Here is a 15,144-nt window from a genome sequence, read left to right on the forward strand (position 1 = left end):
GTTGTCTGAAGTCATGAACGTTAGTTGGTGCTCCAGTATAATCGGTACGCCTGAAACTCATCCAGTGAGAAACGTTCCGCGGTGCAAAAATAAGTGCGATTAAAATGCGTTAATTTTTTTAACGTGTTAATTTGTGTGTAATTAATTAATCTTAATTAACGCGTTAAAGTCCCGGCCCTAATTATAAATGAATTTGATCAGATTCAGACCCCTGGTCTACAAGATGGTTACTGCAGTATTAGAATACTATAAACTATTTAGAACTCCCATACAAGCCACAGAACGGTGAGGGGGTAATCATGTTACAAAAACCTAAATATGTCCTTGTAGGAATTGTCCCCAAAGCCATCTGGCTTAAGAGGGTCGAGCAAATATAACTCTCTCTTTGCTGGCTTGATCACCTGTCAACCATTGACAAAATAGCTGAAATTAGACATAATCAAACACCAGAAGAAAACCACACAGCACAACTTATGTTCATTTTGTACATGCTGGTGAGATCATTTGGAACAGACTCACGCAAAGCAAATAGTGATCTGCCTTTCCTTGCTGCCGACTCCAGGCAGGGATGAAAACCATGTCCTTGGTGGCCAATTGGTCAGCCTAGTATTTTAAACAAGGGATTTTAAGTTGCTGTATATCAATTTCAAGAAACATAGGTCTCAAGCAACAGGAACTTACTGGAAAACTGGCCAACACGTCAGCTGTTTTGGACTTCCAGGTAGGAACCACATACATATCCACGATGTATATATCTTTGCCCTATATTGATAGTTTTTCAAAAAAAATGAAATCTTCATAGAAGTATGTTCAACAACAAGAGACAACCACACTTCACGAGATTGGAGTTTCACCACTAAACAGCTATTTAGAAAATATGTGTTATTCAAAAGAAAAAAGCAGGCCAATGATGTCTGTTGAAAACCGTACATGTCTTTGGGTGGCTTCTTGTACCATCTTCAGGCACGTGTTTCCAATCTGAAACAGTAACAACAGTAAGTTACCTGTGCCATTTATTTGAGACAAGATGAAGTTGGGAGGAAAGCTCAAGTATACCTACATTTGACTCCATGCACTGAGGAAGACCCAGGCTCCAAAAGTCCTCTCTGGTCAGGCACACATCACCCTCCTTCACAATGACCTCTGCTCCAGGCCTATTGTGGTCTAGCACATAGCTGAGCTGCAAATAACAGATTGCAAAACATACTTCAAGCCAATAGAAAACATAGAAAAATTAAAATCAAAACAATGCACCTCCATCACTGTGCATGAAGTAAACATATATCTACCAGCTTGTCTTGAATCGGATGTAGATCCTTTGCGTATTTCGCACCAGAGAGGGCATACTGGTGGTCAGCAACTGACCCCTCCGAATCCAACTTCGGTTCAGCTGTTATTAGATAGACACAAAATAAACAGTATTATTGAAGTACCACACATGAAGTATACCTAAAATGTGTCCTTGTATTGATAATCAAAATACCTCTCAACATAGGCCTGATAAAGGGCTTCAGCTGAGACACATTCACACTCTGTCTCAGCTGAGCTCCTGTTGAGCTCAACAGGGTTGCCACACCCTTGTTGGTGATTGAGGAAACCACATAAGGGCCAAACCAGTTGCACTCCAGTTTTCCACCTTTTCGGCCCTCCTTCCTCTTATTCGCTCTTAGGACCTCATCTCCAACGTTAATCAGGAAAGATTTCACATTCTTTCCCTTGCGTTTTTCAAAAGAGATTTTCTGTCTCTGTTGTGCTATTTGGATGTTCTGGTAAATCTGAGAAAGATATGTAACAGTTATCATTTACAGTCCTTAACATACGCTTGCATTTTTTAGGAGTTATTATGTTTTAAATATTGCCATTTTATTCTCACCTTCGAGTGCAAATCTGCAATGGTTGCAGCCTTTGCCTCAAGCTGCTGTTCTGCCTCATCAGCAGGCACCAAAACAGAGGTATCATCCCTGTCATTGACTGTAGAATTTATAACACCCGGGACGCGAGGGTGCCTCCCAAACTGGGCAAAATAGGGCGTGCACTTGGTTGACCTCTGAAAGCATAAAAATTCCTTTTAGTATCTCTGTTGAGTATTGTTTCCATCTGCATTTGTTACAACATTGTACCTGCTTTGAGGTGTTAATGCTCGCCACAATGCCCCTCAGATGTAAATCCCAGTCATTCTGGTCCTCTCCACAGTACTTTGCAAGTGCTTTTTTTATGTTTTGGTTTGTACGCTCATCTTGGCCATTGCACTGGGGATGGTACGCTGAAGTGATGCAGTGTTTTACACCCAGTGCATCAAAAACACCACGGTTGACCTGCAGATGGTTTAGTGTACACCAATTACCAAATTACCTGAAAAATCGTATTACATTGTTACACATAACACATACACTGTATTAGATAGATTATTGTACCTCATTGACAAATTCCCGTCCTTGGTCGGTAATGATCTTCTCGACAAGACCGAAATCGAGAAGAATATTTACAATCTTTTTTGAGACCTCAACAGCTGTTTTGTGGTAGAGCGTTTTTGCTACCACCCACTTCGTGAACAGATCAGTCGCTGTTAGAATGTATCTGCAATATAAAATGCAGAATGTTGTAAATACATACAGAATCACTGTAAATGATTTCCTTTCTTTTTAAACCAGATTCTTCACGTTTAGAACCTTTAAAGGAGGTTACACATGCTTCAGCCCATCATGATAGTACCTTTTGCCCTTAGCAGTGGAGGGAAGTGGGCCAATGAGATCCACACTGTCTCACTCTGTTTCAATGTACACATACAACACATTTCTGTAGATCAATAATCAGTCAGTCAGTCAAAAACTCCCACCCATTTCTTCACGTCCTCCCGCATAGTGGACCAGTGGTACGTTGCCAAAACCTTCTCGGTGGTGCGCCTTCTCCCTGCATGACCTCCGGAACCCAGGTTATCATGGCACTCCTTCAGGACATTGATAATTTGGTCCTTGGTGCACACAACCATCCTCTCATTGTCCTTGTATGTGTAGTACAAATCTCCAGCTGGCACAACAGGAACAACAAAACAATCATTTAGACATGTGTAGAGATGACATTATGACTAAAAGCTGTTCAAGAAATCCAGTGGCAAATGTGGTTTAGACGTAACAACTACAGTAATGTAAAGTGTGTATAAAAAGAAAAAGGAGAAACAAGCTGTGGAGTCCTTGCGATTTACTGAAAAATGTTGGAATTGCAATATGATAAACCATTAGAGGTATGATCACTTTTGCACCAAAAAACACCATTAGATAAATAGATAGATAGATATATACTTTATTGATCCCTATAAGTAAAGGGATGTGATGATGTCACATGTACAGGGGGTTTATACCTCATAATAAAAACGTATGTTCGTGACTTAACCATGGTCTTATTCTGTTACTTACCTTTGATCAGGTATTGTTTGGATGCCCTCCGAATTAACGCCTTCCTTTTATCATGCTTTTCAGCGGCGATGGTGAGATTGTGGTAACCACCATTGAGCACGTACTGCTTTATCTCAGCATAAAAGCTCTCCATTTCTGTCATGAAAGTTAAAATGGTCGCGGTAATTATGGGGAAGCGGAGGGATCTAGATCGTTCACACATAACAAGCTGTACCGAGTTCCTCCGGCTGCAGTTCCGCAGACGGCCGGTGTGTGGCAGCATAGCGCTGGGAGCAGAGGGAGGTGAGTATATGACGGATATGACGGATGACGGATGCGACGGAAATACACCAGAACATATCTGGTAGGCCGAACATATCTGGTACTGACACCGGCACTAAAGTACGGCAAGTCCTGCGGTGTGAAAGCGGCTAAGGGGAGCACGTTTGTAACCCGACACCGTTGCAATGAATCGACATCTGACCAATCACGACTTTGATACGGCCACTAGTGCAGGTGAAGAGATGTTGGTGAAAAGACAGTTTCAGTCCGGCACAAGCAAGAGGGGGAAAAAAAACAAAACATGAAGAAACTAGAGCATCACTTGCATCAACTTGCGAATGTTGTATAAGTCAAATTGCCAATTGCCATATTAAAACATCAGCTGCAATTCAGGACATGAAGAAGGCAGTCTCTGCAGAGCATACAGACTAATGGAGATGCAGTTATTTCCAGCATTCTTTATTTACCATTCATTCAAGTATGTTATGCCTTTGATCTGCTAATGTACAGGAGGAAGAGAGATACACTGTCTGTCTAGTTGGCTTACATAACAGTTCAAGTTTACAGCTTAAAAAACATGGAGCATTTTTTCCCCTTTTATTCATTTTTATGTCAATTTGCACATTTCATGGTGATGCTCAGCCTCTCCCCTTAACTCCTAACAGCCATCATCATGTCAACCACAACACAGAGAAATACTGATAGCATGTGTGTGTCGTTGTTGATACATTGCTGACAGAGGGAACTACATTTGAATACAGATTTTAGAAATATCCGTTTTTGAGCATGTCATAAGCATGTTTTGTCTTGACTATATTACAGCTATATTATAATAAAATATAGTATTTATATTATTGAATTGATTATGATTATTATTATTATTATTATTATTAGTAGAAGTAGTTTATTTGCATTAATTATATTTTAATCTTTTTGAGGCTAGTATTTGGCAGGAAATGCAGACGTATTCACCTGTAAACACATACTGAACGACATACATGCACATTTACCATTTACCTCACTGTATACAAAAGTAACTGTGTTGATAATAATAATAAACAGGAATTATATTTGCAAAGTAGCCTACTTTGTTTCCAAATATTTTTTTTTCACTCCTGTCGGTTGGGGGGGGGGGGGGGGGGTGGGGGCCTCATCTCACAATGTCGCTTGGGGCCCTAAGTTGCCCAGGGGCGGGCCTGTATAAATCTATTCTATATATAAAGAAAATGAAAATAGTAATACATCCGTTTTATATTACCCATGGACATGTACTTAAAGATGCGTTTAGAAGAAGGTAAAATAATTGTTCACGATAGTAACAAGAAGAAAAAAGTTGTCATTGTCTCTCCAAATGCTATATTCTTAACTCATCACACATTTAGGTAAACAAACTTCCCTGTTTGCATTGAAAATAACAGGATGTCTAGGAGTTGTGTCCCTCCTGTGATGAATGTAGCAACATGCATCCCATTGGCTGGTCCTTCCCTGGCCTCCTCACTGTATATCTGCAGCCTGCATGTTATCCAGCCTATAGATTTATGTAATGCACAGCAGCAAAGTTGTTAAGCAAAACAAGATACAAGAAAAAAGGAATTGTATGTTTCACAAAAGCGGAGGTCAAATGGGTTCAATGTTGAACCTCTCAACACTCAGTGACTGCCACACCAGAGTGCAGACACACACTTACACCTGTCCCCTGTCCCACGGTGACACGTAGGAAAACACCCCACCACCCCTGCTTATATCAACAGCACCTGGCTGGTTCCCATTGAGCCTCCAATCACATCCCAGATAAGTTGCACCAGCCACTGCCGGCTGACAAGTGGCGAGCGTGAGAGACACAGCAGAGGTGACACGACTCCTAGTACAAAGTCAAACAGCTACAAAGTCTTTTGGACTTTTATTTCTGCCTTCCCGTCAGTCAGATCTTTAGAAACATGCTGATCATTCTGTTTCTCTCCCTCCTGGTGTCGTCTGTCGTTGGCACAGAGAAAGGTAAACTCATTTAAGTAATCAGTTTCTTCTTGGTTTTATTCCAGAGTTTTTCTCACTGCTTACATTATTTGTTCCTCAACATGTTGAAACTCCGTACATTTTTAGATGTTGGGGCAGTCTTTCACCACTTAAACGTGTTAATAAATGTTGTACAATTGTTTAGATTTGGACCTAATAGTTCCCGGAGGAAGAATCAAAATCATTTTAGTGACCCTGTCTCTACCCCATTTTTGTAAAATATCAGGAACAACATAGATTGAAATAAATTGCAGACAAGCATGGTCCCCAGAGTATGAATCCTAACATGTCCCGTAGTACCACCATAAAATATATCTAGATAAGTATCTTAAAACGTTTGTTTTGACACAAGATATTTTCTAATGCCCATATTCTCAGACGATAAATCCTTCTAGGTTCCCCGGACTATCCCTTCAGCAGAGATGGCAAAAGTACACACATCCTTTACTCAAGTAGAAGTACAGATACTCAAGTTTAAAAATCCTCTGGTAAAAGTGCTGACTAAACTTCTTTACTCAAGTAAAAGTAAAAAAGTATGGGCTTCGAAATGTACTTAAGTAAAAAGTACCCATAACTACCAGCTGTTTCATAGAGTAACTGGACCTCACTTTATATTAATAGAACATTAAAGATCTTCTATTTTAAACTGTAATGATGTCATTGTTAGCTAATGAATGTTTCAACACTGAACAACAACCATTTAGAACACAAGCAAAGACAAACAAAGTGGGGAAATAAACGCCTACATTGTAGATTCTAGGGTGACTATCTCTTCCTCAGAAACAACACGCTAGTACTGATACCAGAAAAATGTACTTAAGTACAGTAACAAAGTTTAGTACCCCACTACTTCCCAACTCTGCCCTTCACCCCCTTCAGAAAGTTCACATTTCTGACATTTCAGATTATTGGATAAAGTTTGCTCATCTGTAAACTGATTTCAAACAGTACTTTGTCTATAGTTCGTGTTAGCAAATGTTAGCTTACTAACATGATCAAATAAAATGTGAAATATTTGTTTACAAAATGTCCGCTTAACATCAGCATGTAGGAAATCAACGGTAATGTGTGAGGATGTTAGCATGCTGCTGTTAGCATTCAGCCTACGTAGTGTGGCTGTACTCTTGTTATATTGTTGAAACAATTACTAGGACCGTACATTTCAAATACGTTGAATAGTGTGTCTCCTGTCTTTCTTTCTCAGAAAGTGCCCTGCCCAGACTGAGTGACACCAAAGCTGTCGAGGCGTTCATCGACTCTGCGGAAGTGGTGGTCATCGGGTTCCTGGAGGTCAGACATGATAATTGCATATACAGAAGAATAAAACAGTCTGCATAAATCAGCTTTCAGACATCTTTGAAGCCCAGAGAGTCTGTTTTATGGCTTTGTTTATTATGCATGCGGAAAACCGATCATGATGAGACAAATTAGCAGAGAGTGAAACTGCGAGAGCTCCAAAAATACAGCTCTTGTTTGCAGATGCTGCTGTCACAAATAGATTTGGATGACGAGTAGCCTACTCTTCATGTGGCCACACCTTTGGCATAGCTGAGGCCAGCCCTTCGGCCAGACTGTGTGCGGGGGAAGATCGCCGGCCACTTGACAGGAAAGCCACACATATCTGAAGATCTGAAGGCTTGTGGGATTGGCTCCATTGACCCTCTTGTCAACAAACACAGAGAGAAAGTCCAACAGAGGAGAATATAAGACAGAGCACATGAGGATAAAGCATAGTTGAACCATGAGGCTGAAGGTCAAAAGAAACCAAAATATTGGTGCTGTAACTCATTAGGAAAGAACACATATTACAGGCTGCAAAATAATAAAAAGGATAGCCAGAGCTCATGCAATGCTGTCTCAAAAATAGACATGATTCACCTCTCTTTGAGTCAGCTCCATCTCTCTCCTCCTGCAAGTTCTGTTTGTCGTTTCATCTCTGACTTTCTCTAAGCTCGCTTCACTTTTTTCAAATTGTATTCGAGGAACAGGATGGTAACAGGAGAATTTTTTTGTATACCTACTGGTGGTCATTAATGAAAGTATAGTAATTTTAAGGAGAAACAATGCATCACAACTCTGAAATGGTAGGGATACCATATGTATAATAATAATTATCTCATTGTAGGAATCAAAAGCGGTATGTTAAAAATTGAAAAAAAGTAAAGATGGTCATAACAAATAAAAAGTAATAATACATGTAAATTGCATTGGCCAACATGTGTTAATAAACTATAAATATATACCAATGGACAACAATGTTGAATGTTAAAGCATCTTTTTAATGTCCTACAAATGTTAAAAAAAGACAAGAAATTGTATCAAAGTTACTACATAGCAGGCAATAATGAAAGAAACACAGAAATAAACATAGATTAAGGTAATGAAAAGACGAGATGTAACACTGACTCGGTTCTCTTGTGTCTCAGGGAGAAGAGAGTCACGGCTATCAGGAACTTGTTGCAGCTGCAAAGCGAGTCGAGTCTGTGTCATTCGCCATCGTCACTGAGAAAGAGGTGTGGGCGGACTACAGCCTCTCCTCAGGCACCATCACACTTTTCAGAAAGGTATTTATTTTTATTTTATTACTTGAGGCATCTTTTCAACAATAAATTATGTCAGTTTAACAATGTTGATGTGTTATGTGATCCAGGCAGATAACCACCAGGAGAACCTCAGCCTTGACGATGCCAAGAAGGTAGAAACTGATGGCCTTGTAAACTTCATCACCATCAACGAGGTCCGATACATCACAGAATACAACCAAGTGGTATAGTCCAACTTTTCTTTCTGTTGCAGTCTGCCTCTGTCTCAAAAACTATTATTTATTTCCTGCCATCTGACCTCTAAAGCTTTAATTCTTTCGTCATGAATTATATTTTAATTTAAGACAAATGCAAAAATTTATAAAAGACAAAAAGCAACTTCCTACTAATCAACCAAAGATATTTTAAATAAGTAAAAGTAGCAATACCATACTTCAGAAATACAGGAAGTAACATTCCTGCGTCTATTAAAACTACAGAAGTATTAGCAACAAAATGTTTTTAAAGTTTCAAAAGTTAAATTACACCATGAGCAGCAGAAAGTGTTATTTCATCGTATCTCACTGACCTCTGCTTTATCACTATTCTTGATGTGTCAATGATGTGTCAATGTTTAACCAACACTTTATTGTTATCTTGCAAACATTATTTTTACTTGTTTAAAAAAGGTTGGGTGGTTATTACTCAGCAATGTTCAAGTCAAGTCCTAGGTTTAAATGTGTCAGATAAATGAATAGGCTATATTAATATTACAATGTACAACTAAAATAAATGATTAAAACATATGAATAAATAACAAAACTAAATTACTTTATAATTTGTACTTGGCAGACAACATAACAAAGGCCTATGAGGTAACAGGGCTATGAAACAACAGATATGGGTTGGTCAGAATATAACGCTGCTGTCTCTCCTCAGACCGCGGTGGGTCTGTTTAACTCGGGGGTGAAGGTGCACCTCCTGCTCTTTGCCAACAGGGAGAGTAAAGAATACACTAAGCTGAAGGAGCAACTGGCAGCTCTCGCCCCTCAGTTCACATCCAAGGTGAGGATATTATTGTCACCTGAAAAGTAATGATTTTAAAAATAACAAACTGACTTAAAGTAGAAGTAAGATTTTTGCGGTTACTTAAAGGTCTCCTATTGAACTATTTTTCATCAATATATTATAGGTCTCACTTATATACAAAAACATGTCTCTGTAGTGTTTGGCTCGAAATATCAAACCATGATATATCAAAACCCCTCTGTTTCAGTCCTGTTTCAAAAGTGCTGATTCTCTGTCTTTTACTTTAGATGAAAAATAAGGAGCCACTCCCACGCCCCTCAGAGATATTTGGTTAAAAAGAACACAATGGTGCTCTAGGAGGAGATTCAGGTGATAAGATGGGGGGGTTACCTTGATTGGTTATTGGCTAATGGTTACACAAGCCAAAACATCGTTATGACATCATAAAGTGGCCAAAATCTAATCAGCTCATTTTCAGACAGGTTTTTATATAAAAGGATCAGGACAAAAAGTGAGTGAATCTTTTTTCCTGAAACTTTCAGAATCTCTTTACACAGAGGGGACACATGGTTATGTATAAAAGACATGAAAAAGTGGATAGTAGGTGACCTTTAAGTAATCCTAACCGGGAGAATATAACTTTAATATCATCTATAATGAGCTTTATTAAATTATTACATTTGTGTTCCAGCTATTGTTTGTTCTGATAAATGGAGCAGTGAAGTCCAACTCCCGGTCATTGGGCTACTTCGGCCTCAAGTCTAAGGACCTCCCTCGAGTTGGGTTGTATGACGGTGACTCTGACATGAAGTGGCTCCTGCCTGAGGGGAAAATCTCTACGGTGCGAGTGCAGGAGTTCTGCCAGTCCTTCCTACGAGGGGAACTGAAGGTGAGCAGTCAACATGGCTTACCTAAAATGAGTCATTGCTGCTGGTAACATATATTACAAGACGTTCAGGATTTAAATGTAGCTCAATGTGCTGGGATGACTTATTTTTTCTAGAGTGATCTTTTAACAATTGAATGCAGAAAGGAGCAACAGAGTTGAGTGATTTAAGCTAGCAAGATGAGACAGAACAGGAGCGCTTGTTCCACTTGTCATGTTCGAAGAAGTGGCTGAAAGGTAAGTGGTAGTGGTGCTGTAAGGTATAGACACCACACCACAGACAGGAAACCTCACTGCTGCACCACACTGAGCTGAAGCTGGGTGTCAGTCTGAAGCTGTAACAGGCCTTTGACAATCTTAGCTTTCTGGTATTTCCTGAAGTAAAGGCCTTGAAAACATCCTCTTGACAAAAAACACATGTTGACATTGATCACATTTCCACTCTCATACCTTTTAGACACAGTCATAATTCATTTATTATTACTAACTTTTTGTAGGGTAAAAGTATGGCAAATTATTGAATCATTGTTTTGGAGTCAATTATTATACCATATCATATCTCAGTATTTGCGGACTTGCACTATGGTTTTAAAGAAGAGAAACAATATTATAAAACATACAATTGAAATGACCTGCTGTTAATGTAAACGTATGTATTATGTTTACTACATGCTACAAGACAATCAATGAAAACAACAGCAACATGGCTTAAAGAGCCTGCAGAAGAAGTGCTGCGCTCTCTTCTTGGATACAGGAAGTTGAACAGTGGGACAAAACAGTCTACAAATATGTTCCACAGTTATTATACATTATATATTATAGTAAGGGCAAATGCTTCATAGTCCCGAAATCTGTGAAAAGGTGGCATTTTTGTCATCATCTTTACTAAAATAAGTGCCTTGTGGCTGGAACATTAAAATCAATGTGCTGGTCAAGTAACATATAACTAGACGGAGGAAATGTCAGTTAAGAACTAAAAGTGCCACTGACTGACCATCTATTGGTCCATGTGTGTGTCACTAGTTCCACATTTATCTCTCTCTAAAGTCGTACTCCATCTTTATCTTTCTGTTCTAAAAGTCTCTGTTCAGTCTGATTGACCTTAGCACGGACATCTTTTTCAACAGGATCTGCATGCACATCTGTTTCTTTAGTATGTGTGTTTTATTTGTCACATTTTGTTGTGTTGTGGGCATTTGTGTGTCTGTCTAGTGATGCCATGTGTGATCATCAGGTATATGGTCAGTATCAAAGTATTTACTGCTAGTTTATAAAGTCTCAGATCTGCTCCTTGGCTGTATCAAAAGAAAACTGTCAGCTTACAAAGCCTTCTTTAGACTTTTGTGTTTTCCCATTACTCTTTCTTGTTAAAGCATTGAATGTTATATTCTACTGACAATTCCTGACAGATAAAAGTCAAGCAGAGCCAAAATTAAATTAAAAAGCAACAATATGGTTGGCATATAAGAAGCTAATTCCCTAAGGAAAGCATTTCTGTGAGCCTTCTTCCAGACAAATTCACTCATGTCTATGAAACGCTATAGTACACGTATGTTGAACATATTTATCCTCTCAGCTGTATTTAACTTACGACATTTTCTTTTTCAGGAGGTGCCGCAGGCAGGAGTAGAACCCAAAACAGAGCTATAGGACAAATGCGAAATGTATTAAAAAAGAAATCTAAATGGAAAAAGCATCTGATGTGAATTCTTTCTTTTATGAAAACAGTGTGGCTGTGTCAGACGGTCAAGCCCTGCAATTTTTCCCTCCAACACAAAATAAACTATGCAAAATGAGCATTTGCAAGTGTGAATGTGTGTCCTTCCTTATTTACCTCGTGTTATGTTTATGTGAGTGAGCCCGTCTGCGGTAGGGTAAGTGGACCACAGGTCACTGGCCACAAGTCGCAGAGATCTGGCGGAGTGAGTTAGTCTGTCCACAAAAGTTATTGTCAACCCCACAACAAAACAACCTCAGAGAGACTGACGAGCAGACTGGGAAGATATGGAGCAATGCAGTAAAGTTGCTCATATAATTGATCCTGGACAGTGTGTAAATAAAGTGAAAAACATAATATCTGCATGACTAACTTACATAAGAAACCCAGTAAAAAAAAAAAATCACAGATCAAGGCATCAAACTCACAATTAAGATTTAACTCAGATGAATATCGGTTTCTAAATATAGATAAAGAGAGTTTTTAGCAATAAAGGCTCTATAAAAGAACAGCAGATGGGCTACATCAAGGGTGAAAATGTCTGGGTTTGACCCGGAAATATTCTCCCAAGCAACAAGGGAATTTCAAGGCCCAGTCTGGGATCGTGTAATTAGTGGTGTTGTATTGCCAAGCCAATGCTTCCAGCGGATTTTGGAAAGCCTGGAAAGAGGAAATATAGCGTGTGTTGCCTGCCATCCGGGTTTGTTTACAGCTGCAATCGAGACACTCCACAGATGAGACATGCTACATAATAAAATGTGATAGGGTCAGTGAGATGGCTTTATACCACCAACAAGCAAACTGTGAGATGCATATGTATAAAATAGTCAGCCCCATAACAACTGACTTGAAATAATATTACAATATATTTTTAATGTTAGGTATTTAAATGTCACATTTACATATGTAAACTTAATTGTTGCATGATGATCAGAGTTGATCATAAACCAGAGATTTTTGATATACATTTTTAATGTTTGTGTGAGAACTTAACATGACATTTAGTTTTAAGAAGTGACGAACGAGAGTTAAGTTGGCATTGTTTTGTGTTTACATATACAATCAAATGTAGTAAAATCAGTGGAAGCATTTGGGGATTTTGTGTTTCAAGAACACACAATGTGAGCAATTATTGTCAAAGTTAAGATTAGTTTAACATTTTTCTTATTTTTTTAATCTCTTTTTCAACTGATTCTCCCTTAATTTAAACTAAACACAAACGTCTGCAAAACAGATTTAATTCTGAAGATGTCTGGGCCCTGTTTGTAAACTAAGCAGTCCCAAATAAACCTAATAAATCTTCGTTCTAGGCAAAAATAAATAATTGAAGGTCCAATGTCCCTCATCAACTCTGTCTAACATATCACAAATAACTAAGAATGCTGCAGATATTTACTTCTTTCCATAAGTTTACAACTTCTAACTCTCTTTATCGTCTTATATTCCTGCATATTTCTCTTAAATCCTACCTTGCTTGGGGCACACAAACACCTTACTACATCAAAAATGGGAAGAGAAATATGATAGATCTGACAGAAATGTACAACAATTTCTTACAATTATCTTATTATGGGCATAATATCAAAACATGCCAAATGAAATGTTTTTTTCTGCACTATTGAACAAATTAAGTGGTTTAAAAACAATTACCATACTTGTATTTATTTAAAATGTTTTACACAGAAATGTAAGCAAGATTTGTTTTGCTCAGCACTAGTACAAAAATCGAATGACATTTTGAGTGTGAATATCTGCAAAAGTTCAAATCTACGTACGATAGCAAAACTCAATGCAATCTTTTACATTTTTTGAGAGATAGTTTAGGCAAATGCATCTCTTTTTCCCCGATATCTGATCCAGTGAATTTCGCCAGTATCAGACCGGTGGTATTACTGATATGAGTGGTCTTCAAAGGTCTTAAAGACAAATCATGCTATTTTTAGGCATATATTATGGGTCTCAGATATATAAAAATATATAAAAACATGTCTATGATATGTATTGCTCAGAATACCAAACAGATCATGCATTTTAGACATCCTTCATATCCCTCTATTTCAGCCCTATTAGAGAATGGCTGACCTGGGTCCTTCTACCGGCAGATACAGCAAAAATGCTGCCGTGATTCAATTCCATAGCATGTTCCAAACCACATCAAGGATTATTTCTGAAACGGTATGGAGCCCAAATGCTTTTTCTCTTGCGGGTTTACCACAAGGTGAGTTCCTTTTTTTATTTCCTGCTTTTTTACACATGCTCTCTCCAGTACAGGTTAGCTCTGAGTGTTAGCGATGCTTGCTAATGTAAACTGAGGGTGTTTCAAGGATGCTACGTCATCGAGTCCCGCCGAAGGACTGTTCCAATGTCCAGGATGCTTGGAATTCTACGGAGGCCGGCGTCCTTCGTTGCGGTCTTAAAATCCCCACAATGCTTTGCGCACGGACCAATTTCCCAAATCTTTGTCGGAAATCGCGCTCCATTTAAGGCGAGGCCTCGCATAAGACGCACACCTGCACTAGTGTTAGCCTGTTCCACCATTCTTCGTTTTCCGAGGCTAGGAAGGATTTTTGCCTCGCTTCTGAAGGACCTGACTCGGAGAAACATGACCAAGGAAGCGTCATCAACATTGAGAAACACCCAAAGACCATAATACGTCCAAAACAGTCGGCCATTTCTTTCTGATAGCAACGTTTCTGATAGGGCCGTGGGTGTAAAGCCAGCCCATATTTCCGATATTACGTCATATCGGACGCAAATCTGGATCAGCTCCGTTGTACCCCCGTTTTTAGAGATTTGGATACGGAGGAAAAGAGAGAGGGTTTTGTTTTCTGACACTTTGTGAGTTCCCTGGCACACCGGGGACACATATTTATGTATAAAAGACATCTAAAAGTGCATTTTGCATTTCAAATGTCCATCATGTTCACCTCAGTTTTCCAGTTTCCCCTGGACAAACAGGACATGTGTAAACCATGGTGTAAACACAGAACAAGAATAAGATAAAGCTGCCATCTTTTATTGTCCATATCAAATAATTTCAAAGCCAAGGGAACAACACAAATGCAGAAATGCACCAGATCAACAGTATTTCCTGTCTATTCAGGGATGCTTTGGCAATTGTTTTCTCCGACGGCCTCTTTCCCACAAAAATGGACAATGGACCAGACATTGAAATTACACAGCACAAGGTCCAAGATAAATCCAAGACACCAGGAATAACACTGACACACGAAGGACACCAGGGTCACCCTGCAGTAGCACTGAAGTGACTGAATGACAAATGGAGCTGTTTGGGGGCCCTCT

The 15,144-nt window shown here is 39.0% G+C and overlaps 1 protein-coding gene and 1 long non-coding RNA gene across 2 annotated transcripts; one reads left to right on the forward strand and one right to left on the reverse strand.

Moving 5' to 3' along the window:
* Positions 1-2,251: 2,251 nt before the first annotated feature.
* LOC117537894 lies at positions 2,252-2,897 on the reverse strand. The gene is made up of 3 exons (XR_004567788.1): positions 2,837-2,897; positions 2,415-2,577; positions 2,252-2,315 (listed from the first exon to the last, which is right to left on the reverse strand). It is a non-coding gene; the product is annotated as an uncharacterized LOC117537894 (long non-coding RNA).
* A 2,633-nt stretch (positions 2,898-5,530) lies between these two features.
* LOC117537861 (endoplasmic reticulum resident protein 27) lies at positions 5,531-11,937 on the forward strand. The gene is made up of 7 exons (XM_034203240.1): positions 5,531-5,669; positions 6,892-6,977; positions 8,114-8,251; positions 8,338-8,454; positions 9,149-9,274; positions 9,930-10,127; positions 11,733-11,937. The coding sequence occupies exons 1-7, from the start codon at positions 5,612-5,614 to the stop codon at positions 11,772-11,774; spliced, it is 765 nt and encodes a 254-aa protein (XP_034059131.1). The 5' UTR covers positions 5,531-5,611; the 3' UTR covers positions 11,775-11,937.
* Positions 11,938-15,144: the final 3,207 nt, after the last annotated feature.

The sequence above is a fragment of the Gymnodraco acuticeps genome, unplaced genomic scaffold (assembly GCF_902827175.1).
Source record: "Gymnodraco acuticeps unplaced genomic scaffold, fGymAcu1.1, whole genome shotgun sequence".
In the NCBI taxonomy this organism is placed as follows: Eukaryota; Metazoa; Chordata; class Actinopteri; order Perciformes; family Bathydraconidae; genus Gymnodraco; species Gymnodraco acuticeps.